Consider the following 25,382-nt stretch of genomic DNA (forward strand, 5'->3'; position numbering starts at 1 on the left):
AGCCTATAGTGGGTTTGGCTGGGCTTTAAAAATGCTGCAGTCATGCTATGAATGTGTTCTATCATGCTTAGAGACCTAAAAGCTGTTTTAACGGACCCTCACCTAAGCAAACTCATTGAATTTATACCAGAATGTCCGTTTACTTGCTTACAGTTTGGGATATACTTTTGTGGTGACTGTGAATGTTCATGCTATCTCTCCACATGTTCTGTCTATCTTCTGCTGAAGAAAAATGTGCTTTCCTAATGAACTGAAAAGCTTCTGTCCCTCAGGCAAAGTTGTGTATTTCCCTGACTATTTCTGCATTGATAGAGTTCTGTCTCCCTGTACTGAACTCACCTTACTGCTCCTCGGTCCCGGATTCTTGGTTTAAATACCTAGTGTTTGTTTCATTCACCTTATATCTGCCTCTTAGAAATGTGGTATATACATTATAGTCCAAGCTAAGAGAATTAGGGAAATTTTTAATTCCCCTTTTCCTCAGGTACACAGCTCAGAGTCCCCATCCAGCAGACTAATGTCTCTCTTCCCAAGCACACTACTCTGATGCATTTCTCGATTCCTCCCTCCCCTTCCTCTTCTTTATTATCTGTAGCTCCTTTTACCTGCAGTCAGCTTTGGACACGCGTGCCTGCATTGACATGCAGAGTAGTGGAGAGAGACAGTAGGGTGTACTGGTTGAGAACACATACTCTGGAATCAGATTTCCTGGGTTTCGATCCTGCCTCTTATGCTCCCCGCTGTGTGTTTTCTAACCTCTGTCTCTTGATTTCCTTAACCATAAAAGGCTAATAGTATGTACTTTACAAGGCAGTTGTGAGAATTCAGTGAGACAGTATCTGGAAAGTAGTTAGAGCCTGGCAGGAAATGTTAGCCATCATCTTCATTACTGACTTTTGGGAAACACTTTTTCCCTTTACCTTCCCACTTTACTGTCTGCCTGTGAATCATTAAAAGTTTTTGTTTGTTTGTTTTATTTAAATTGTGTGACAAGTAGTAAAGGATGGAGCCCCTTGGCGGGCTACTGGTAGAAAGGTTTTAAAGCAATTGTGCCCTATGATTTTATCTCACAGACTTACTTACTCCCTGATGGCTTGACTCTTTTAGAATGCTAACTTTCAACCTGTAAGACATCTTCCCTTTATTTTTTCTTATTTTAGAGACAGAGACAGAGTGTGTGCACATGTGTGCAAGCAGGGTAGGAACAGAGGGAGAGAGAATCCCAAGCAGGCTCCGTGCTGTCAGTGCGGAGCCTGACGTGAGGCTCGATCTCATGACTGTGAGATCCTGATCTGAGCTGAAATCAAGTGTTGGACGCTTAACTGACCAAGTCACCCAGGCGCCCCAGAAGTCTTCCCTTTTTGTGCATACTTCTTTTCCTTCTGTGAGCTTTAGCTAGAAAACCTAGCATTTAGGCTTTTTGCCATGGGCTTTTTTTTAATACACGAAAATTCATTTCAAAATTCCTATTTTAGTACTACACCATTTCTTTTGTACTTGGCTCTTTTTCAGACAGATATTCTACCGGATCATAAAAGTCAAATTCAGAGGATTTGTATTTGCAATACATACCACCCCCATCCTGTCAGTTGCCAGCTGTGTGGATGTAGATTTGGTGGCCGGACAAGGAGAGAGGAAAACGTTTTCTAGGACTTTTTCTTGCCTAAAGTGTACAGTTATGTGCATTCTAGCATAGTGGTTCTTAACTCTCATTTTCACCAGAATACTTCGGGGAGCTTTTAAAAACTCCCAAGTGCCAGGGCACCACCTCACAGACTCAACTAAAGTTGGTGTGGGGTCCAAGCACAGGCTTTGACGTATGTTTTAAGTCCCCGGTTGTTGCCAATGTGCAGCAGGTGCTGAGCACAACTAGAGTTTAGACCAGTTGATTTTTACTCTTAACCTTTCAGGCTGATCCTAAAAAAATTAGTTAGGCAGTTTTTCCTCATTTTTTTTTAAAGTTTATTTACTTATTTTGAGAGAGAGAGAGAGAGGGAGGGGCAGAGGGAGAGAGAATCCCAAGCAGGCTCCATGCTGTCAGCGCAGAGCCCAACACAGGGCTTGATCCCACGAGCTGTGAGATCACGACCTGAGTCAAAATCAAGAGTCAGATGCTTAACCGACTGAGCCACCCTGGCGCCCCCTCATTTTTTTTTAAAGGTACCGATGAGATGAGAAAGTTAATAATTTAGACTTATCCACTTGGGGGCCTGGAAGGATATTAGAAAACATCTAATTGAACTCCCTGTTTTTTATACATGTGAGGAAACCAAGACCCAGAGAAGATAGATCCAAAACTGTTACTTATGACTCAGGTCACAGTTTCTTTATGTTATTTTATTTGTTACCTATTCCCCAAATTTTTCTTTTTCTTTTCTTTTTTCTTTTTCTTTTTCTTAAAATTTTTCTTTTTCTTTTTCCTTTGGAGGATGTGCTGGCCCCACACATTCTTTCTTTGCCCGGCAAGATGTGCAGCCACTGCTTATTTATGATTTTTAAATGCAACTGAATGCTGAGGCAGCCTCTAGAACTGCTCTTCTGTTGAGTGCAGTTTTCTCCCTGTTTTCCTCACGTATTAATCATATTATTCTCATCTAGAACTGGTGGTTTTAGGGGTGCGTAGGTGGCTCAGTCCGTTAAGCGGCCGACTTGGCTCAGGTCATGATCTTGCGGTTCGCGAGTTTGAGCCCCGCGTCGGGCTCTGTGCTGACAGCTCAGAGCCTGGAGCCTGCTTCGGATTCTGTGTCTCCCTCTCTCTCTGCCTCTCTCTCTCTCTCTCTCTCTCTCAAAAAAAATAAACATCAAAAAGTTAAAAAAAAACTGGTGGTTTTAGCTGCTAGATAAGAACTATCTAATAGAATTGTCTGTGGTATTGTGAATGTTTTCTGTTTGGGCTGTGCACTGGTTGGTAGCCACCAGTGACATGTGGCTATTGAGCACTTACAATGTGGCTAGTGAAACTTAGAAACTGAATTAAAAATATTTTTGTGGTAAAAGGTATTAACATAAAATTTGCCTTTTACCTTTTTCTTATTGTGGTAAAAAACGCATAACATAAAATTTACCATCTTAACCATTTTTAAATACACAGTCCACTGGCACTAACTATACTTACAAAGTTGTGCAGCCATCACCACTATCTTATTTCCAAAACATCTTCATCACCCCAACGGAAACTGTACCCATTGAACAATAACCCCCATTCTTCCTTCCCACAGCCTCTGGTTTCCTCTCTTCAACTTCCTCAATTGGCTTATTCTAGATATTTCATATAAGTGGAATCACACAATATTTGTTCCTTTCCTTGATTATTTCTCTTAGCCATAATGTTTTCAAGGTTCTTCTGTGTTGCAGCATGTTATCAGGACTCCGTTCCGTTTTCTGTGTATTCCCCTGTGTGTGTATGCACTCATCTTTTCGTTGACACTTGGGTTATTTCCACCTCTGGCAATTGTGAATAGTGCTGCAATGAACATTGGCATATAGCTCTCTGTTTGAGGCCCTGCTTTCAGTTCTTTTGGGTATACATATCTAGGAGTGGAATTGTTGGGTCCTGTGGTAATTCTACGTTTACTTTTTTGACGAGCTATCAAACTGTTTTCCACAGCAGCTGTACCATTTTACATGCCCACCAGTGATGTAGGAGCTTTTCTCCGTGTCTTCACCAACACTTACTCTTTTCTTCTTTTTTAAAAAAAAAAAAATTTTTTTTTAATGTTTTTATTTATTTTTGAGACAGGGAGAGACAGAGCATGAGCAGGGGAGGGGCAGAGAGAGAGGGAGACACAGAATCCAAAGCAGGCTCCAGGCTCTGAGGTGTCAGCACAGAGCCCGACGCGGGGCTCGAACTCACGGATTGTGAGATCATGACCTGAGCTGAAGTCGGACGTTTAACCGACTGAGCCACCCAGGCGCCCTCTTCTTTTTTTTTAAATTATAGCCATCCTCATAGGTATGAAGTGGTATCTCTTTGTGGTTTTAATTTGTATTTCCCTAATGACTCATAATGTTGAGCATCTTTTCCTGTGTTTATTGGCCATTTGTGTATCTCCTGTGGAGGAATGTCTGTTCAAGTTCTTCACCCATCTTTTAATTGGGTTGTCTTTTTGTTGTTGAGTTTTTAGTTCTTTATATATTCTGGATATTAAGCCTTTATTAGATATGTGATTTGCAAGTATTTTCTCCCATTCTGTGGGTAGTGTGTTCACTTTCTTGATAAGGTCCTTTTTTTAAAAAAAATTTTTTTTAATGTTTACTTTTGAGAAACAGAGAGAGACAGAGCATGAGCGGGGGAGGCAGAGGGGGGAGAGAGGGAGACACAGAATCCGAAGTAGGCTCCAGGCTCTGAGCTGTCAGCACAGAGCCCAATGCAGGGCTCGAACCCACAAGCTGTGAGATCGTGACCTGAGCCAAAGTCAGACGCTCAACAAACTGGAGCCACCGAGGCGCCCCTCTTGATAATGTCCTTTGATGCACTGAAGTTTTGATTCTGATGAAGTTCCAATTCATCTATTTTTTCCTTTTGTTGCTCATGTTATATCTAAGAATGTATTACCAAATTCAAGGTTTGAAGATTTACTGTGTTTTCTACTAAGAGTTGTATGTGTTTCTCTGTCATACCTAGGTCTTTGATCCATTTTGAGTAAATTTTTGTATATGATGTCAGGTTTGAGGTCCAACTTGTTCTTTTGCATATGGAAACCCAGTTGTCCCAGAGCCATTTGTTGAAGAGACTATCCTTTTCCCACTGAATAGGCTTGGCATTTCTGTCCAAGGCTAATTCTAATCCATTTGTCTGTATATCTATGCTTATATAACAGTACCACACTGTTTTGATTCCTATAGCTTAATAGTAAGTTTTGAATTCAGGAAGTATGAGTCCTTCAACTTTGTTCTCACTGTTAAATGGCTGGGGGTTTTTGTTTGTTTTTTGTTTTTTTGGCTTTTCAGGCTCTTTTGTAATCCTATATGAATTTGAAGATGGGCTTTCCCATTTCTGCAGGAAAGGCTGTTGGAATTTTTTTTAATATGTATTTTTAATGTTTATGTATTTATTTTGAGAGAAAGTGTGTGCACATGCACAAGCAGGGGAGGGACCGAGAGAGGGAGAGAGAGAATCCCAAGCAGGCTCCAGGCTGTCAGCACAGAGCCAGGCACCAGGCTCCATCAGTCCTACAAACTGTGATATGACCTGAGCCAAAATCAAGGTCGGATGAGGCACCTGGGTAGCATCGGTTAAGCATCTGACTTCGGCTTAAGTCATGATCTGTTTGTGATTTTAATTTGTATTTCCCTAATGACCAGTAATGTTGAACATCTTTTCCTGTGTTTATTGGCCATTTGTATATCTTCTGTGGAGGAATATCTGTGTGCTTGGAGCTCAGATCCTAGAGCCTGCTTCAGATTCTGTGTCTCCCTCTTTCTGCCCCTCCCCTGCTCGCTCCCTGTCTGTCTGTCTGTCTCTCTCTCTCTCTCTCAAAAATAAGTAAAATATAAAAAAACAGAGCTGGATGCTTAACTGGGCCACCTAGGTACCCTGGAAGGCTGTTGGAATTTTGATAGCAATTGCATTGAATTTTTAGATCACTTTGGATAATATTGACATCTTTTTTTTTTTTTTTTTTTTTTAATTTTTTTTTTTCAACGTTTTTTATTTATTATTTTTGGGACAGAGAGAGACAGAGCATGAACAGGGGAGGGGCAGAGAGAGAGGTAGACACAGAATCGGAAACAGGCTCCAGGCTCCGAGCCATCAGCCCAGAGCCTGACGCGGGGCTCGAACTCACAGACCGCGAGATCGTGACCTGGCTGAAGTCGGACGCTTAACCGACTGCGCCACCCAGGCGCCCCTGACATCTTAACAATATTAAGTCTTCCTATCCATGAACACGAGATGTCTTTCCATTTTTCAGTTCTTAATGTCTTTCAGCAACGATTTATCATTTTCATTGGACAAATCTTTCACCTTCATGGCTAAATTCATTCCTAGGTGTTTTATTCTTTTAGATGCTGTTGGAAATGGAATTGCTTTCTTAATTTCTTTTTCAGGTTGTTTATTATTGGTGTGAAGAAACAAAACTGATTCTTGTTGACTTTGTGCACTGCGTCTTTACTCAACTTGTTCATTAGCTCTAGTAGGTTTCTTGCGGATTCTTTGGTTTTTCTATCTACAGGATCCTATCATCTGCAAATAGAGATGGTTTCAATTCTTCCTTTCCAGTTGCTCTGGCTAGGATTTCCAGTATAATGTTGAATAGCAGTGGTGAAGTGAGCATCCTTGTTTTGTTCTTATCTTAGAGGGAAGTTTTTCAGCCTTTCTCCGGTGACTATGATTTTAACCGTGTATTTTTCATAAATGCTCTTTATCATGTCAAGGAAGTATCACTTCAGAGAAGTTCCTTTGGATTCATAGTTTTATGAGTCTTCAATCTGAATTTCAAATCTTACTAGATTTTATTTAGATTACATTGAAATTTAGTTAATCTCATGTGATTACTGGTATTGCATTGGACAACGCAGTTTTAGATCTCTATAAGTCTTCTTCGTATTCTACCTTTTTCTCATTTTTTGTGATGAGTCTCCTCCTTGAGAGATGCTTTTAATACTGGTTGTTAATAATCCTTGGAGTTCCCCTAAAGGTGTAAGAAATACTAATTTTTGTCTTAAAACTAAGTATATATTGTTAGGTTTGGAGCTATTCTCATTTATGACTTTGTAGAACACTTTTTCCATCTAGCTCAAAAACAGGATTATTGTTTTAAAGAATGAAGCCTTGCCTTAGAAGTCCAGTCAACTAGGTATATCAGGTGGACACAGCTGGTGAACTTCACATTAGAAGATAGTGAGGATACAGAATGTCCCTTCAGGCATAGTGCTAGCCTATTTCAAATGCCATTGGTTTTGAGAAGAGTGGCCAGTTAGAAAATGGTATTACCAATACTTAATAGTCTGTAGTGTAAGGAAGAGAGAAAATGAGTTTCAGAGCCCTGTTACACATCAAATACTGTTTCCTCTTCTGGAGACCACAGTGTTTGTTTGCTGTCATTTTCCTTTCCTAAGTAATCAAATGAATTTCCTTCATGTGTAAAACTTTTTTTCCTTCTTTCATTAAAAAAATTTTTTTTAATGTGGTTTTATTTTTGAGAGAGAGAAACAGAGTGTAAGCAGGGGAGGGGCAGAGAGAGAGGGAGACACAGAATCTGAAGCAGGCTCCAGGCTCCACACTGTCAGCACAGAGCCTGGTGCAGGGCTCGAACCCACAAACCGTGAGATCATGACCTGAGTTGAAGTCGAATGCTTAACTGACTGAGCCACCCAGGTGCCCCTCCTTCTTTCATCTTAATAGAAGGGGTACCTTTAAGATATTAACCAGAGGCTAATGGGGCTGTTGAGTTATAATCTACTTGCCATTAGCTGCTGCCTTACTCCATATGAATTTCCTTAGTGTATTAAATTTGCTCCTTAATTCTACTTTATTTATTTCTTTTGATTTTTTTTTCAAAGATTTTATGAAATACAAAAAAAACAAAGAATAACATAATGAACACCTGTGTTCACAGCTCCCAGATTATGGGCTAAAACACGCCAGTAAAAAATTTCTGATGTACCCCTTGCTGTCACGTCTACCCCTCACTTGCAGTCACTAGTTTCAAATATTCTCTCTTTTTACTATTTTTTTTAATTAAAAAATAATAAATAATCTCTACCCCCAGCATGGGGCTGAAACTCACAAGCCCAAGATCAAGGGCGGCATGCTCCACTGACTGAGCCAGCCAGGTGCCCCTATTCTCTCTCATTTTAAAGCAGTTTCATGGGGTGCCTGGGTAGCTTAGTTGGTTGAGCATCTGACTCGATTTTGGCTCAGATCATGATCCCAGCGTTGTGGGATCGAGCCCCTGTGTCGGCTCTGTGCTGAGCATGGAACCTGGTTAAGATTCTATCTCTCTCGTCCTCTCCCTTCTCCCCAAATCACGTGCTCGCTCTCTCTCTCTCTCTCTTAAAAAAAAAAAAAAAGTTTCACTTTAGACACTGAAAGCAAGGTCCTAATAAATGCTGAAGAAGAAAAAAAATTTTACTACATTATTTGCCTTTTCTTCTCCAACTTGACATTATATTTTCCCAGAAAAGATTGGAATTTTCACGTGTGTCCACAAACCTAAAGTACCTTAAGAATTTTAGTGTGCGTGACAGTGAAAATGACTATTTTGACAACCAAGAAGAGAAGAAAGTAGGCCTAAGTCTTCTTCTAGTCCATCCTGTCTGTCATAGGAAGGTTTTCCACCCTCCAGACATTAATGTTCTGGCTTTGTCTAGAACACTTAGAGGTGAATAGAATATTGGTTTTTTTATTTTCCTTCTGATTACCCCATTAACCTTAGGTTGATTTCCTCATCTATTCATTCTACCTATTACTTTTGTTACAGAGAACCTAAAGAGTAATCTTGGGCCTCAGTGGTTGTTTTAGAAAGGACCAAGACATCTATGATTTGAATTTTGACAATTTGATCATTATAACTGAAACACATGTTTACCTAACAGGAAAAATTTCTTCTATCTAGGGGGGAAAAAGAGGGTTAAACCAATTATGAAGGATGGCTTGTTGTGGAGATAACTAATTGTCATTATGTGATACATTTTGCTTTGCTCTGCTTATGTAGCTGCTTGAAGCACCTTCTGGCCTTAACTGCCTGGACAAATTGTAGTGGCCTTACAGTAGCTGGTACTATTGGAAGACTGACCTGTATTTCAATGGATTTGCCAGCTCTTGGAGAACCTATGGTGATTTCTTCTGAGGTCTGCATGCTTTGACTTCCCTCTTACAAGTGCTTTTAGCTACTAAGCAGATTCTTGTTTTGCATTGTGTGCTTACTAATCTCCCAAGTATTGGCTATCATGCTGTAGCAACTCTCTTTGCTCATAGCCCTTACACACTCATGGCATTATACTTGCGTACTCTTTATGGTGTAGACACTTCAGTTGGAAGGTTTGAGGGCTTTGTTAGGCCTGATATTAAGTGAAGCAACTTTTCTGGACTACTTTTTGTATTTAGACTTTCCATCGAGTATGATCATTATAGGTTTTTTAGGGCAAGGTAGAGGGCTGGAGCTGAGTTAGAAAGCATATTATAACTAGTCTTTTTAAGCCAACCAATATTTATCAAACTACACTGTGGAAGGTGCTGGGGATAAGATAGTACCTGTCCCCCAAACCAGAGTGATCATACTCAGTGGAAAGTGAGTTATAGGAGTTACCAGAACAAATGTCTACTCTCTCATTATAAAATAAGACAGAGTGATAAAAATGCTATAATAGAGGTACAAATAAGTTATTGAGAAGAAGTAAAGTAATTCGAACTTAAGATATCCAGGAAGACTTCACAGCACAGTTCTTGTTTGAGTAGGACTTTGTAGAATAAATAAGAAAAGACTTGATAGGAGGTGAGAACGGAGGATATTCCTGCATATGACTTGCATAAATAAGAAGGTGGAAGCTTAGAATTGCCTAGAATATTTGGTGTGCGTTGAAGCAAACCGTCTGAGGCAGTCAGAAAAGAAGCTTGATGCCAAGTCAGGGAGGGCCATGAGGGGCTAGGAATTCGGGCTTTATTCTTCAGACGTGTGATTGTTTTATACTGGCAGAGACACGGGGCCCCCAGCTCATTGCTGTCGTGAGCCTCTGTGACTAGTGGGAGTGCCACACTCTTCAGGTATGATGAGGTGAAGGTAGGGCAGTTAAGAAACTCAGCCCAGAGTCTTCTGGCTTCCCTGAAGGGAGTGTAAAACTTGACTCTCATTTCAGTAGTCAGAAGTCTCTTAAACAAGAGTACCAATCTCAACAGTTTTATTTCCCGAGATTAATTTTGATGCATATATTGTAAAACTACCTGTTTAAGAGTTGAAGCAGTCTAGTTGGTTTTCATATATGATATGCTTTGTGTTGTGGGAGAGCTACCCAGTTAAATTTGTTCCTGGAGAGTGTGAAGGGACTTAATACTTGTAAACTGAATCAATTAAAATGGGCAGAGGGGATCCTGTACTAAATTCTGTTGTCATATAGCTAATTTTATTATTTTATTTATTTTTTAATGTTTTTCTATTCATTCTTGAGAGAGAGAGAGACAGGGCATGAGTGGGGGAGGAGCAGCACAAGAGAGGGACACAGAATCTAAAGCAGGCTCCAGGCTCTGAGCTGTCAGCACAGAGCCCAACACGGGGCTCGAACTCACAAGCCGTGAGACCATGACCTGAGTGGAAATCGGATGCTCAACCGACTTGAACCACCCAGGCGCCCCTTAATTTGATTGTTTTAAAGCAAGACCATATTCGTCCATCCTCCCCTCTCTGTCCGCATTATTGCACGCTTTAGTTTTTTTTTTCTTGTCAGCACTTTGAACTAAGAGTCAGTATTGAAATTTTAACCTCCAGAACACATTGATTTTTGCCATTTGCAGATGACAAAGTTCTCTACTATATTTAATTTAGAAATGATTTCTGTGAGTGGACTTGTTTCTAATTTAACCTTGTTTTCTACAGAACACAAATCGTTTGGGTCTAGGCTGAGGTTTGGCAAACCTTTTCTTAAAAGAGCCAGATAGTAAATATTTTAGGGTTTGGGGACCATCTGGTTTCTGTTGTAACTACTCAATTCTGCTGTGTAGGGTGAAAGCAGTTACAGACAGTACATAAACGAATGGGCATGGCTGTGTTCCAATAAAACTTTATTTTCAAAACAGGCAGCAGGCTGGGGTTTGCTGACTCCTGTCTAGAATGTTCTTCCATTTAAGCCAATTTCTTAGCTGGGGGTGGGGGTGGGGACGGGGAAGAACAGGGCAAGATGCCAGTGATATTGCGTCAGTAATTCCTGTAACTTAGGCAACTGTGGTTTGCAGAAGCCATTATTTTAAGTTACACCGTATTACCTTTATATGTGTAATCATAAACAGAAATATTTCTTCCATCCTCCTTTCCTTCCTGCTTCCTGAGGAGAAGATCTCCTCAGATATTTCGAGTGCCCACCATGTAGCAGATAGCAGGCTAAGCACGGGGGATAGGCGGCAGTCAGGGTGGCCCGTGCCCTCATGGAGCTACATACAGATCAGCAGAGGTGACAGAAAGCAAACGAAGTAATTATAGATTGATGTTTGCAAGCATTGTGCTGGGGTAGAGAATACAAGGAAGAAGGGGCTTTCTTATTTAGAGTGTGGGGGGAGTCCTCTCTGAGGAAGTGAGACCTGAGGTTGAGAAGGATCTAATATGCCAACAACCTGACAGGATGTGTGATAGGCACCAGAAGACAGTCATCCTCCCCTCCTTTTCCCCGAATGTCAGTAGAGACGTGGATAAACTCTCACACTTTCATAGAGAATATTAAAAGCTTACTTTATATAACTTTTTTCTCTCCCCTTTTAACTTCCTTTTTGGGCAAGACTAAAGGCAATAAGAACAAACGAACAGTTTCTGTCTTCTGGTTAATATATGCACATACGCGGAATAGTTGGCTACCCGAATAAGGGTTTGGACGTTGTAGCCTATTGTGTAGAGCCTCTGGGATGTGTGAGGTTTGTCACTGCGCTTGTGAGATGGAAAACTCTCCTGTTCTGCTTCATGATGGCGCTCCTGAAGAACACGCGGATGCAGTGGGGGAGTGGGGCCCTCTGCTGGCCGACTATCACTCACAGCTCCTCTCTGCCTGCTCTAGCCATTGCAGAGGGACAGGTTTCCCAGAGGGCACGCTCAAGTGGTGTTAGGCCCTGGGGTAGTGGCAGGCTCCTGTCCTATTACAAGCTCCTTGGGTCAAGCCTTTCGGGGGAGTATTCCCAGGGGAGCTTGGCCAGCCCTAGCTTCTATGCTCTGCTGCTCTTTCTGTTCGTGTAGCACTCTGCTTACCAGTGCTTTCTGCTCAACTGGCTTCTCACGCTTTGGTGGAAGGTAAAGAGGTTAGGTGTGGACTGAGTGAAGCTTTTGTGCTGTCACCTGCTGTCTTTGACCCAGCTAAAGTCACTTCGCTTTACTGATGGGTAATGTTGACAGATGCCCAGAATGAATATAAATTGGGGGTGTGAGTGGTAGTATTTTGAGTCTTCGCACAGGAGGAACATGTTCTACTTGAAGTGACCATCCATGGAAGCCCTGATCTAGGTTAATTCACCATTTTGGCTTGGCTGGGGGTTTTCACTTTCTGTTATTGGGGTATTTTGTTTGTTTGTTTTGTTGTCGTTTGTGTTTTTTATTTTTATTTTGTCCCAACATTTTCCTTTATAGTCCACCATTAGATATTGATCAGTTGAAGCTCATTTTAAGACTCGTTGGAACCCCAGGGGCTGATCTTTTGAAGAAAATCTCCTCAGAGTCTGTGAGTTGATGCTTTGATTGTAATTATCTGCCCTGTTGGGAGCCTCTGCCGCTTCCCTCAATCTGTACTTTGACCTGGGTATGTTTGTAAGCACGTGTGCCCTTTTGTGCTGACTTCCAGGATGAAGTATAAGTGTGTGTGTATGTGTGTGTGTGTGTGTACACATTTGCTCACGTGCATGTGTTTCGTTCTCTATTGGAGTACATACGTAGATCATGAGAGCTGGTATTGAGCAGTCGTGTCCCAGTAAATGATTTGAGATTCTAACTCATTCCAAGAGATCAATGGAAAATTGGTCTCTGTTACCAAGCCCTGACATCATTTTCCTCGGCAGTGTCACATATACCTGAGCTCTTTTTATATTCTGGTTAGTGCTTGCTCTCAGAGCATGAGCTTCACCATGTACTAGTCTAGCTTCATCACCACAAGGATGAAGTGTGCATTGGGTGCACGCTACTGCCCTTTTCCAGAAGTTCCTGCTTTTTATTGTTTTAGAATCGACAACTCTGCATCTTGTATAAGTTGTCTATTCTCAGCAGGGCCATCTCTCCACCCTGTCTCCAGACCAGTCCTAGTACCTCACATCCACTGGAGTTGGCTTGTAAATCCTTCCTCCCACAGCCTGCCTTTGTAATTACAAGTCAAATAACCTGAGAAAAAGCTTTAGAGCTAATGCTTTCCTGCCTCTAAGCAGGGGTTTAGAGAGAAGCCGTGGGAATGTGACTCTGGCTTGCTTTGGCTCCGATTTCCTGCTGTTGGTCATTTTCTGGGGCCAGAGATAAGAGAGAGATCATGAAAGCTCAGCCTTTCTCCCTTTTCTCCTCTGTCTGCCGCCAGGCAGTTGACTAAAAGGGAAAAAGAGCTGTGGAGCCAAGCTCCAGTCGTGCCTTCCCGAATTCTCGTCCCAGCATTCTGACTAACGGGGTCCCTTTGCCCAATTGGAAGGACTGCTGGGTAGCTGGAGGCAGGCTTGAGCAGGTGAGTTTGAATGGTTCATCGTCTCCCTTACAAAATAAAGAATATTGTCATCTGGTATGTTTCCGGTACATTCCTTTAAAAGAGCACAAAGTCCAGTGTATTTATCAATTTCTATTCTGAGGGATGTAAGAGACTGTGCTGGCTCTATTATTTTGTTTCATTTATTTATTTAAGAAGAAGAAGGAAAAGCACAGAAAAGCTGTGACTTGCCTGAGTCATGCACTGAGTCACTTGGCAGAGCTGAGCATAGATATCAGATGTTCTGATAACATGATCTCTAAACTTGAATCTCATGCGATTGCACACTATTTTGAAAGTCATTGTCAGAGTTACTGACCACAGTGTTAACCCAAAGGAGTGTTTTCTTTTGCTTTATGAAGTGCAGAAGCTGGATAGAATGAATCAAAGAAGATACGGGATGCTGCGTAGTGAGGATGGTGCTTTATTGTTTTAAATGCATTTGCTGAGAAAAACCGGTAATAGAGAAAACACGGGGGCAAGGGAGCGGGGTTGGGAGGAAGTTCACTTTGTTTACTGATAGTGCTAAGGAGACTAAGATAGTAAATTCATTCCCTGTCTGGGAAAGGCTGTTAGCAGCTCCTGCTTAGTCGTGTCTCCCACCCCAACCATCTGCCTTATAGGTGTGTGCTGTTAGTCATAAGAGTTTCTGAAAGAAAAAGCATGGGTGATACAGTATTTACCTATTATTAATCCATCATTTATTGTTAAGAAAGAAACAACATCAAGTGCCCAAACTAATAATGAGATCACCTTTATCTTCGGTGAAATAGGATATATTATACATTTAAATAGCTCTAGAGTTGGGCATAACAAAATGGAGTACCAGAATATAGAACGCACTCAAATAATATTGTATCGAGTACAGGAATAAGAAAGTTTTGTGTTTTTTTTTTCCTACATGGTTATGGCGAGTAGATAAAAGGGGTTTTAAACTTTCAAAAGGGTAAACAAGATTAATTTGATGTCAGTGATACTCCCCAAGTACCAGTTTATTTAAAAGCACATGATGTGTAGGATACATGCTGTGTAAATAACAAAGCCAGGTGAGGAAACCTGTGTAAAGGTATTAGAAATAAAAAGAAAAATTCATTAGTGAAGGAATGTAATAAAAAAAGAAAGCCAATAGCTATTTTCATCACTCGTGAAGAATAGTGAGGTAGTGATGCCATCACTGATGTAGAAATTCAATCAATAAATAAGAAGACATTGTAAGAAAATGCAATAACGGGTGGGCTGATTGAGAACAAGTTGGGATGTGCTGGGAGAAAAGGGGATAAAATGGGTCATGGTGGATGGCTGAGGAGAGTTTTTTGGTTAGTGACCCAACACCTATAGTAATCAGTGAAAGAACAAAAAAAAAAAAATCATACTAAAAAAGCAAAAGCCCTTTCACTGACTCACATTTTTCTCTAGAAATCTATTCTTCCTAACCTCCTGACAGGAAGGGGGTATAAGAACCTATTTGACTAAAGGAAACAAAGACAGAAAATGCACAGGCCAAGTATTGTTCACAAGAAAGACAAGAGAGGTGGCAGAATTTTAAGATTTTAAAACCCAACTGGTGTTCCACTACTGCGGGGGGGCGGGGGGGGGTTTACTTAGCGGGCCCCCTGTGGTTACATTTCTTGGCATGCAAAGTAACGTTCGTTATGTAACTTGCTTAAAGGTAAATCTAAACTTTGTTGAGAGAAAGTTAAAACGACTTCATGCCACCTTTTGAATCTGCTGGCCTGTCTTTGGGCCGGTGTGAAACAGAATGTGACAGGCGGGGTGGAGCGTGTGGCCCCAGCCCTCTCCTGATGGCCAGCCTTACACACATCATCCGACCCCTAGGGCATTGGAGCTCTGAGGATGAGTTAAGGTGAAAACTTACTGAAGGGAGCCCCAAGGAAGTGTAATTACTTGACCAGGGTGCTCACTGAAGATGCCACGCCAGCCGCAGCGGGGAACGAAAGGTTTAAGAAGAAAGGGAATACAAGACCATTTTTATTGAATTGTGTTGATTTTCCAAATCCCATCACTTCTCCTTTAATAGGAACACATGATAAACTGGCAGTTCTTACAGCACTTTGGAGGCGGGGGAATTGTGTTAAAGCTGATGGGACAGCACGAAGAGGAAAGCTTGGAGTGCCGCTTACATACGCGCGCGTACCTACAGAAGACCTCATGGTTCGGTCCCGGCAGACTGTTTTGTAGGCTCCCTCCCGGCTGTTTATGAAGTGGAGTCAGCCTGTCCACCTGTTAGAGACTTGTGGAGGAAATCACTGAGGCTTGCTAGAACACCATCAGTGGCCTGTGACTTCTGTTCCGTCCTTGCCGTTGGCTTCTAACTTTCCCCCGTGTCTCCTGTTTCTTCCTGTGTGTTTGTGTGTTTGTGATAACACACAAACTGTGTGTTTGTGGCATGTTATAAATGTACCACGACTAATGTCTTTGAAACTTGGCATTGCTTATCAGCTCACACACCTGGCCATGTCTTACGTTTGGAGGGGTGGTGCCTTGGAGAGTCACCAGAACCTGTGCCACAAAAATTTAACCTCTTCCTTGAATGGATATATTGAAAGTTTTATTTTGTCCAGAGCCAAATCAAAATTTTCTGAATCCTCTCCATTTACCTCCCCCCCGCCCCCCCCCCCCCCGCCCCCCATCCCCAAGCAAACAGGTTTGGGCCATCCTGTTGAAAACAGTTCTCTGGCTGGCATCCTGGATCACAGGGCAGTCTCTTTCCAGGGAGCCTAAAATATTTCATGTTAAAGATGATGCTAAAATGAAAGAAAAGCAATTTTTCTTATCTGCATGGCCAGTCACTGGCTGCATGCCTAATAACTCTCATGCCATTCATAGAAGTGTGCCTTAACATACAGCCTTGGGCTCTGGCCTGGGGTGGGGGGTGGGGGGAATGAGTGGGTGGGTTTTTCCTTTGTTTTGGGGTGGCTTTTTTGGCCTTCTTAAAAACTTGAGTTGAAAGTTATTTTTTTGCACTGTATGTTTAACAATGCCCTTGACTAGGCATCTAAGATATTAACCAGCTTCAGCAGATTATGCGTCTGACGGGGACCCCCCCTGCTTATCTCATTAACAGGATGCCAAGCCATGAGGTGAGAACAAACAGACTGTATAGGGATATCCAATTCAGAAGGCCACATTTCATTTTATTGCCACTGTATAATCAACACAGTTTTTAATGTCACTGAGTGCTTTTGCATGTGCCTTGAAGGCTACTGATGACTGCCTGTGTGCTGTTGCAAGATGTTGACATTTGGGATAAAATGTCATCCAATCCTATGGATTGAGAATATAATTTACAGGCTTGTAAATAGAAAATGATATTACTTCTATATTTGGGTTTTATGAATTTAGTGCGTAAGAGACTGTTGTGTGTTCCTAGTTAGGGTATGTTACCATCTGATGGCTTTAGGCTGGAAGTGTATTTAACTGAGGACCATTAGGATGGGCTATTCGTCAATTTTTTATAATGAGCAAAAGAGTATTCTTCCTTTAAAATACAAAAAATCAATAAAATATCCAACACTAATAAGTACTGTATTTAAAAGAAAATATGTAAATAATATGGAATAAATATGAACACTGATACAGGATAAGGTGTCTTCTTGACCAGTTCTTACTACTTAATCTAATGCTAGCTTTCTTATCAGAGGTGATTGGGGCACTTCTTTCTAAGGCGCCTTTAATGCTTTTGGGAGCCAGGCTGGCATCCAGAGGCCCTTCCCAGCAGCTTTGTTTCTATTTCAACTATATTTCAGTCTTGAAATTTACCTTTTTTTAAAAAATCTTATTAGAGGGATGACTGTTCCCTGCATGAGACAGACAGGTCTCTCTTACCTCTGTTTTCCCTTCATCCTTTTATCTTTACGCTCAAGTAGGAAGGGATTACAGCCATGTGGACAGTCGAGTTCTTTTCAAATCGGACCCAACGGCTTTTCAAAGCGGACTTCTACTTGCGCCACATACAATGACTAAGAAGGTGAAGTTACCCTAGCAACCAGAACTTTTTCTAAGGTCGTGTGTGCGTGTACATTTTTACACACATACGGCGTGCACACATACGTTTAGTGTTGAGCCTTGTTAAAACAGGAATTTTAAGGAAGTGGTTAAGATAAAAGAAATTTTATCTCAGATGGACTGATAGTGAGTGGGGTTTACTTTTTGAAACAGGGATGTCCATAGACATAGCTTAATACCTACTCTCTGAAGTACACATTTATGAGTTACATTTGTATTTATATGATTATTCTCAAGACCAGTTTTTGGTTTGCCTTGGTAGAGCTATCAGTCCTGAATAATATTTGGTGCCTTAAGTTCCTTCGGGTGAAATTCAGAACTTGTGAAGTTGAAACACCCTTAGTGAATGAGAGCAAACTTTCTAAAGGCAACAGTGTTGGCAGTTAATGCCTATTGAGCCATCACTCTGAACCAAGCACTGTGCTGAGGAAGTGCTGGCTTATTATCTCTAATCCTCACTGCAGCCTGGTGAGGTCAGCATTGTTAATCTCATTTTACAGAAGAGGAACTCAAGACTTAAAGAGAGTAAGTGACTTACCCAAAGTGATAAACTCAAGATACAAACTCAAGCCCGTTCCACCGTAGGCACCAAACTAATAACAACTATATTGGTAATATAAATGTTTGTGGCAGAATTTTAGTTTGAAGCTCTTTCATAAACTTTTATCGTACTTGAGTATCACAGTGACTGTATGTTACAGGCAAGCCAAATACTAATATCTAATACTAATATTTTGCAGATGAGGTCACTGATGTGTTAGCTGAGGACTAGCCCCAAAAGATGTACCTTCTAAGTGGTAGGGGAAAGATTTCCACACAAGCCGTGTAACTTATAGCCCACTATTGTTTGTTACTCTTAATAATGAGTATTTTTTAAATGTGTTCAAGACTCTTAGAATAATCTACTAGGCTTATGTTTACTTTCTTGTTACCAAGATTACTTTGTTAGCAAGGTTTAACATGAATATCCTTTTTATGTACCAAGAGTACCTACTGAGATCAGCACCATCAGAAGACTGCTAGTCCCAGACTTTCCTTAGGAGTACCAATCCCTGTGCTAATTTTAGCTTTCTAAGAAGGCTGTTTCAGAAAGGGGAACTTCTTAGATCTCCTGGCCTCTTTTTTTTTTTTTTTTTTAAACTTCTGATCCTTTGATCAGAAAGCTATTAAAAGGGAACTTAATTGGTTAGCATTCTCATTCACTTGAAATGTAACTGTGAGAGATAACCAGAATAAACAAAGGTGATGATCATACATAAGGCAGTAAAAGAGAAGTCTTTAACTGAATATCAAAGACAGTCATAAACACTGAAGCTAGCAGATTTTGTTAGTTAACACTTGTTCCTTGGCAGGACTGAGACTCTGGGAGCAGTAACATTATTGAACAAAGCCATTTTGAAAACCTTTTATTTTTACAGGCAAGAAACTACATTCAGTCTTTGACCCAGATGCCGAAAATGAACTTTGCAAATGTATTTATTGGTGCCAATCCCTTGGGTAAGTTGATCGTATCCTCATCTCAAGGATATTGACTTGTTTATGACATAAATTGGGGATCTGAAGAAGAGTTTTTCCTTTTGATTAAATAGGGTACCACTGGGGCACCTGGGTGGCTCCATCAGTTAAGCGTCCGACTTCAGCTCAAGTCATGATCTCACGGTTTGTGAATTCAAGCCCCACATCGGGCTCTGGGCTGACAGTGTAGAGCGTGCTTTGGATCATCTGTCTCCCTCTCTGCCCCTCCCCTACTTGTGTGTGCACACTCTCTCAAAAATAAATAAAACATTAAAAAAAAAAAAAAAAAGGGAGTTGCTTTATTCCTTAAAGCTAGGGCTAATAGATGCTTTGGTTGGCCCCTAAAAAGTGTCATTGCCTGAGCCTCTAATTCCCTGATTCAAGGACTGTGATTCAAGGACAGTGATTTTTAACGGCAGACACAGAAAGATCAGATCAGGGCCTTCCTATGACAGGGAGGGGGCAATGCTATGATAATAGTATAATCAACCTTCTCTCTTTTCTGAAGATTGTGTTGTGTGTATTATATGTCACATGTTATATGTGCAAGATTGTGGGATGTTTTGAAATCTCTCAGTGGGTCCTCCCTCTCCTTATGGGTCCCAGCAGCTGCGCTTCCCATTTAGTTTTATCCTCCGAGGGCTGATAATCACGACTCCCTCTTCAGGTTGTAGTGAAGGCTGAGTGGCTTTACCGTTTTAAGTACTTCTTCCATAGTGATTGTTGAGAGTGATTTCAGTGTTACTGTGATAATTCTTACAATAGCAGAGATGCTCACCTTTTTTGAAAAGTTGGGCAGTACTGGGTGAGCCTGTGTCAGCCTTGGAGATCGTAAGTGTGCCAGACCTCAGCTGGGCCACTCTCACATCCAAAAATGAGTCCACAGACTCATCAGGGGTATACAGAATTCTGTGCGGTCGGTTGAGGTTTGCATCTGCCCTGGTACGCTCCCGTTGGCTTTGTATGATTTATTTGAGCTGTAGTATCCAGTTCAAGGATCTGTGAGAAGCTCTCTTTGAGTCGTAAATACGCTAGGATGTTGGGAAATCATGTTGTATGCTGGTAGCTTTCTTGTCTGTCATTCTGTTCTGAATGTATTTTCATCCTGTCAGTTCATGTTTCAGACCTGGCAGTGCTCACTGTTTGACTTCCTCTTAGCCAACTCAAAGAGACTTGTTAACTCACTTTTCTAGAGAAGGGGGGAGGTATGCGTGTGTCCCAGCAGTTTATTTAGGTCACATCCATCCTTCTCTGGAATCATGAATTTAAATATTCTCAAAAGAACTGGATACCACCTAGCAATACAGACTGCAGATGAGTTGAATGGAGGCTCTGGGCCATCTGGTGTTCAGCACTGCACTTGTCAGGATTTAAACATGCCTCGTAGCTCACTGCCAAACAGTGATGTCATACAAAGAGTTTCTTCTTGCAGACAGAACATGTTGTTACTGACCATGAACTTGTGCCCAGCATATTAACTGAGCAGGAGTACACCAACGATGTAAATAGTGACAGCTGTATTTTGTCAGTCACTGACATCATGTTTAACTGGCATTCTCAAAACATGAATTAAAACTTAAATTGCCCTTTGATGTGGTGTGTATATTTGTATCTGTCAAGATCTTAGAGGAATCTTTTTCTTACCCCAACCTTATTCCTCATCAAGGTATCGGTTATTAGGACCTGGTACTTTTCACCCTAGGAAACCCAGTCAAATGCAGTGCGTGACCCTTAACTGGATCTTGGTTTGAACAAACTAGGTATAAAAGACAACTTTAGGGGCGCCTGGGTGGCGCAGTCGGTTAAGCGTCCGACTTCAGCCAGGTCACGATCTCGCGGTCTGTGAGTTCGAGCCCCGCGTCGGGCTCTGGGCTGATGGCTCGGAGCCTGGAGCCTGTTTCCGATTCTGTGTCTCCCTCTCTCTCTGCCCCTCCCCTGTTCATGCTCTGTCTCTCTCTGTCCCAAAAATAAATAAAAAACGTTGAAAAAAAAAATTAAAAAAAAAAAAAAAAAAAAAAGACAACTTTAGGATAATTGGAGAAATGTTAACATAAGCTGGATTTTAGATGATATTTGAGAATTATCTGTTTGTCAGATATGATCGTTTTGTGACTATATAGAAAGATGTCTTTATGCTGAAATATTTAGGGGTAAAGTACCATGCCTATCATTTTATTTGAAAATGGTCCAGCAGAAAACACAGCTAAATAGATAGATAATGTTTTCTTGTTTTTTTTTTAAACTTTTTAAAATGTTTATTTTTGAGAGAGAGAAAGACAGCTTGAACAGGGGAGGGGCAGAGTGAGAGGAAGACACAGAATCCAAAGCAGGCTCCAGGCTCTAAGCTGTCAGCACCGAGCCTAATGCGGGGCTCGAACTCACAGACTGCAAGATTATGATCTGAGCTGAAGTCGGATGCTTAACCGACTGAGTCACCCAGGCGCCCCTAGATTATCTTACTTGTTGGATATGGGTGGTGGTGGGCACATGAGTATTCACTGTACTATTGTTTTGTACACTGAAATTTTTCATAGTGAAAATTTTATTTCCTTTATCCAAATACCGTGTCTCGCCCACACACCCATGTAAAACCCTCAATTTGTTCATTGTTTGAAGATCTGTTTAATGGATACTCATTGCCTTATGTCAGTAAATAAACAGTGCAAGCAGACAAAAAAATAAAAAAACAAAAATCAGGCTGCTTACCTTTTCCTGATTACTTTGGTTATAGGCTTTCATTTTGACACAGTTTGACTACAGTGGTAGCAGTTTGACATTGGCGTCCCACAAAAGCTTGTTCAAACAGAATCTCAGTTATTTTTAAAAATTGCTCTTTAGTAATGTATTCTTAAAAAGCACGATACAACACACACACACACACACACACACACACAAGAAGAAGAGGGATAATGTATCCTAGAGCAGACATTTGGGAGGAGAATTCTTTTTATTATGAAGAGTCAAAATTGTGTGTTTGCTTAATGAAGCATAGCATAATTTTTTGCTGTCATGTTAAAAACTCTTTTTTTTCCTTCCAATCCATGGTACTGATAGCGGTGGACTTGCTGGAGAAGATGCTTGTACTGGACTCAGACAAGAGAATCACAGCGGCCCAAGCACTTGCACACGCCTACTTTGCCCAGTACCATGATCCTGATGATGAACCAGTGGCCGATCCTTATGATCAGTCCTTTGAAAGCAGGGACCTCCTTATAGATGAATGGAAGAGTAAGTCATAAGAGCAGGATTAACATCTAGTGTGAGGACTTAGATTTAAAAATCTTTCTTAGGTGAGCCACTAACCAAAAGCTGTGGGAAAATAGAATTTCTGGTTATAACCGACTTGTTAAAACTTGTCACTAGTGTCTTTGATGCAGAACGAATATGTTTCCCTGATGGCAACTGTCTGTTGTAGATGATACTCTCTGGACCTTTGAGGTGCTTCTGTCTGGTCTGATTTTGCACACAGCCCCTCACATCTGTATAGAGCTTTGAGGTTCTCAGAATCTGCATTTACAATATCTCTCTAAGTAGGGAATAAGGTATTTTTATAGTTTTACAGTTGATAGAACTATAGAATTATAGTTTTACAATTGATGGAGAGTTTTTATCTTGTCTGTTACCTTAGACCTAGTTAGGGACACAGCCAGAAATGGAGCCTATGTCTCCTCTATGTCCAATCTCAAATTCTTTCCATAAAACACACATTCAGAACTCCAGTTAAATCCCCAAGCCAAAATTACCTGTTGCTGTAGCTTGCAGGAGTGCTCTGTTATTCCTGAGCACCTGCTCCAGAGAACTTTAAAGAGGAGACACTAAGGAATAAAACAAATAAGTAAAAATGGTTCTTTCACGTGTATCACTGAACTGCCGTGTAATCACAAGTTCCATTAGGATAGGCACATAAGCAATGAGGCGGTTCTTTGAAGTCGCCCATCAAACCATTAGCCTGCACGGGGAGGAAGGATCTCGAGCTTAGAAGCTTCGAGTGCTTGCCAGCGAAGAGAATCGTCTAAACCCTCACATCCTACTTTTCCTTCCCAATTTCCAGGCCTGACCTACGATGAAGTCATCAGCTTTGTGCCCCCACCCCTTGACCAAGAAGAGATGGAATCCTGAGCACCTGGTTTCTGTTTTGTTGATCCCACTTCACTGTGAGGGGAAGGCCTTTTCATGGGAACTCTCCAAATATCATTCAAGTGCCTCTTGTTGCAAAGATTTCCTCCATGGTGGAAGGGGTGTGTGTGCGTGCGTGTGTGTGCGTGCGTGTGTGTGTGTGTGTGTGCGTGTGTGTGTATGTGTGCGCTCCTGTGCGTGTGCATGTGTGTGTCTGTCTCTGTGGGGGGTGGGGGGTAAGAATATGAGCAAACTATGATCACAGTGACTTCACGTGGGGTTCCAGAAGCTCTGTGGCAGCCACTGCTTGCTCTTTGTGAGAGTCAGCTCAGGCAGGCGAGAGCTGCCCTCTGGTTAGGGTTTGTCAAATGCAAAGTAAAAAATATTAAACGTCCCAGATCCCAGCCATGCTTTTGCCATTTTGGCCTCTCCTGTGGCCCCGCCTTGCAGTGGGGGGTAGATGCGCCTGTATCCCACAGTGGCACAGAGAAGGGGCTCACACTTTCTGGCTGCTTCAGAAGCCGTCCCTCAGCGACACACGCAGCCGAAAAGGACCAACTGGCTTCTGTGCACTAGTCTGTGATTGACTTTGCTTAGTATGAGTCTCAGAACTCAGCAGGTATGTCTGAAACTGTAAATATGCTTGTGCCTTAAAAGGAGAGAAGAAAGTGTAGGCAGTTCGAGAGCGCGGCAGATGAACGTTCTGAGCCAGGCAAGTAGTCAGGTTGTTGGACGGCCACTCGTGAACCCAAAGTAACCAGGGAGCCCCTGGAGGCATCGTGTGTGCATGTGCGAGCATGTGTGTGTGTGCTTCTCTCCCCCTCGCCCCCCAGGTGTTGCCCTCTCTCTGCTCGCCCCCGACCTTCAGTGCCGAGGTCTCACGCATATCGGCCCCAGCAGGCAGAAGCCGGTTCTTGCTGTCAGTGTACTTCCTGTGTGCTCTTTATTCCCAGCAGAGTGATGATGTGTTTTGCACGTCTTGCTAGTTGAGCATGCACAGCTGCTTGTCTGTTCTCTTCGGGAGGCCCTGGTGCCTGGCAGGTTTGCCGGTGAAGACTTCTTGGGTAGTTCAGAGCCCACATCACCTCGGCCGATGCCACGGGCAGGTGACATCCTCTCTCCAGTCCCAGTGCTATTTTGTGTTGAACACAATTGATACTCTAGGTGCTTTTGATGTGAAAACTATGAAGAAATGGAACAGATGGGTGGATAGCATTTTCACTCTTGCCGTCTGGTTTTTGACAAACTATTTATAGGGAACCGTCACGGGAAAGATCAGGGCTCTTCCCGGGAATATCTCAGACTTTGAAAAACAAATTGTTCTCTTCACTCCCAATAGCCAATGCTAAGAAATGCTGAAAATCAAAGTGAAAAATAAAAACTCATGAGGCCAGAAACTCCTTTTGCTATCTTTGTCTAAACGTGGTTATTAGAGAAGTAACGAGGTGTCTTTTCCACCCATCTTTGGGAGAGGGTCTTCTTGGCAGCTTAACATTGAAATCTTGGTCTTGGTTTGGGGAGAAAAAAATTTTGTTTCAGAATTTTGTATATTGCAGGAATCCTTTGAGAATGTGATTCCATTTGATGGGGAGAAAGGGCAAATTATTCTAATATTTTGTATTTTCAACTTCATAAAGATGAAATATCCTCAGGGGTAGAGAAGAGTTGCTTCCTTAATTTTCTGAATTTCAGGCATCTTGTGCCCCCTAAGGGCCCACGTATTTAAACCTTTTGTGAAATAAGAAAGCGTAAAGCCACTTCCACTGTTGGTGGCGCGACAAAATCTTGTATTTGGGACAAGGTGTATCCATTTCTGTATCACAGTGCCGTGGTGCATGCCCTCCGGAGGGACGGGGAGCTCCCCTGAGTCAGCTGTGGAGCGAGAAGGAAGGAGGCAGGCTGATGGTGACCGCACCTCACCTGAGATTCTCCCCCTCTTTAAAGAAAAATGGACGCAAAGGCCTCATCTCCTTTATGTGCAGTTCAAATCCTCACAATCCACAGCAAGATGAATTTTATCAGCCGTGTCTGATTGTAAATGCTAGTGTGATTTCCTGAAGAAATACTGCTCTGAGTATTTTTCATAAAGGTCTTTGCACATGTGATTGTGTATGTGTTAGGAGTCTGAATATGCTCCAGGAGCCTGGACTCGGCTGGAGCCTATGGAACAGCTCGTTGGTTTCTGAGCATCAGGCTCCCATCTCCTGATTTCTCTGAACAGAAAGCAAAAGAGAGAATGAGGGAAACTGCTATTGTATTTGTATTCATGAACTTGGCTGTAATCAGTTATGCCGTATAGGATGTCATACAATACCACTGGTTAAAATAAAGCCTATTTTTCAAATTTAGTGAGTTTCTCAAGTTTCTTATATTTTTAT

The 25,382-nt window shown here is 41.8% G+C and overlaps 1 protein-coding gene across 4 annotated transcripts in view; it reads left to right on the plus strand.

Moving 5' to 3' along the window:
* MAPK14 (mitogen-activated protein kinase 14) overlaps nt 1-25,352 on the plus strand; it is a 75,125-nt gene extending 49,773 nt beyond the window's left edge. The window contains exons 9-12 of one of the 4 annotated variants that reach the window (XM_060615322.3): nt 16,369-16,448; nt 18,792-18,870; nt 21,943-22,116; nt 22,940-25,352. In XM_060615322.3, coding sequence (XP_060471305.1) covers nt 16,369-16,448; nt 18,792-18,870; nt 21,943-22,116; nt 22,940-23,007 — 401 coding nt within the window. In that variant the 3' untranslated portion in view covers nt 23,008-25,352. Of the gene's footprint in view, nt 1-12,271; nt 12,352-13,188; nt 13,330-15,385; nt 16,450-18,791; nt 18,871-21,942; nt 22,117-22,939 lie in introns of those variants that run through there. The other 3 variants (XM_060615321.3, XR_013555605.2, XM_078446855.2) reach the window with 3 other exon arrangements.
* The last annotated feature ends 30 nt before the right edge of the window (nt 25,353-25,382 follow it).

Source organism: Panthera onca, chromosome B2 (assembly GCF_046562875.1).
Source record: "Panthera onca isolate mPanOnc1 chromosome B2, mPanOnc1 haplotype 2, whole genome shotgun sequence".
In the NCBI taxonomy this organism is placed as follows: Eukaryota; Metazoa; Chordata; class Mammalia; order Carnivora; family Felidae; genus Panthera; species Panthera onca.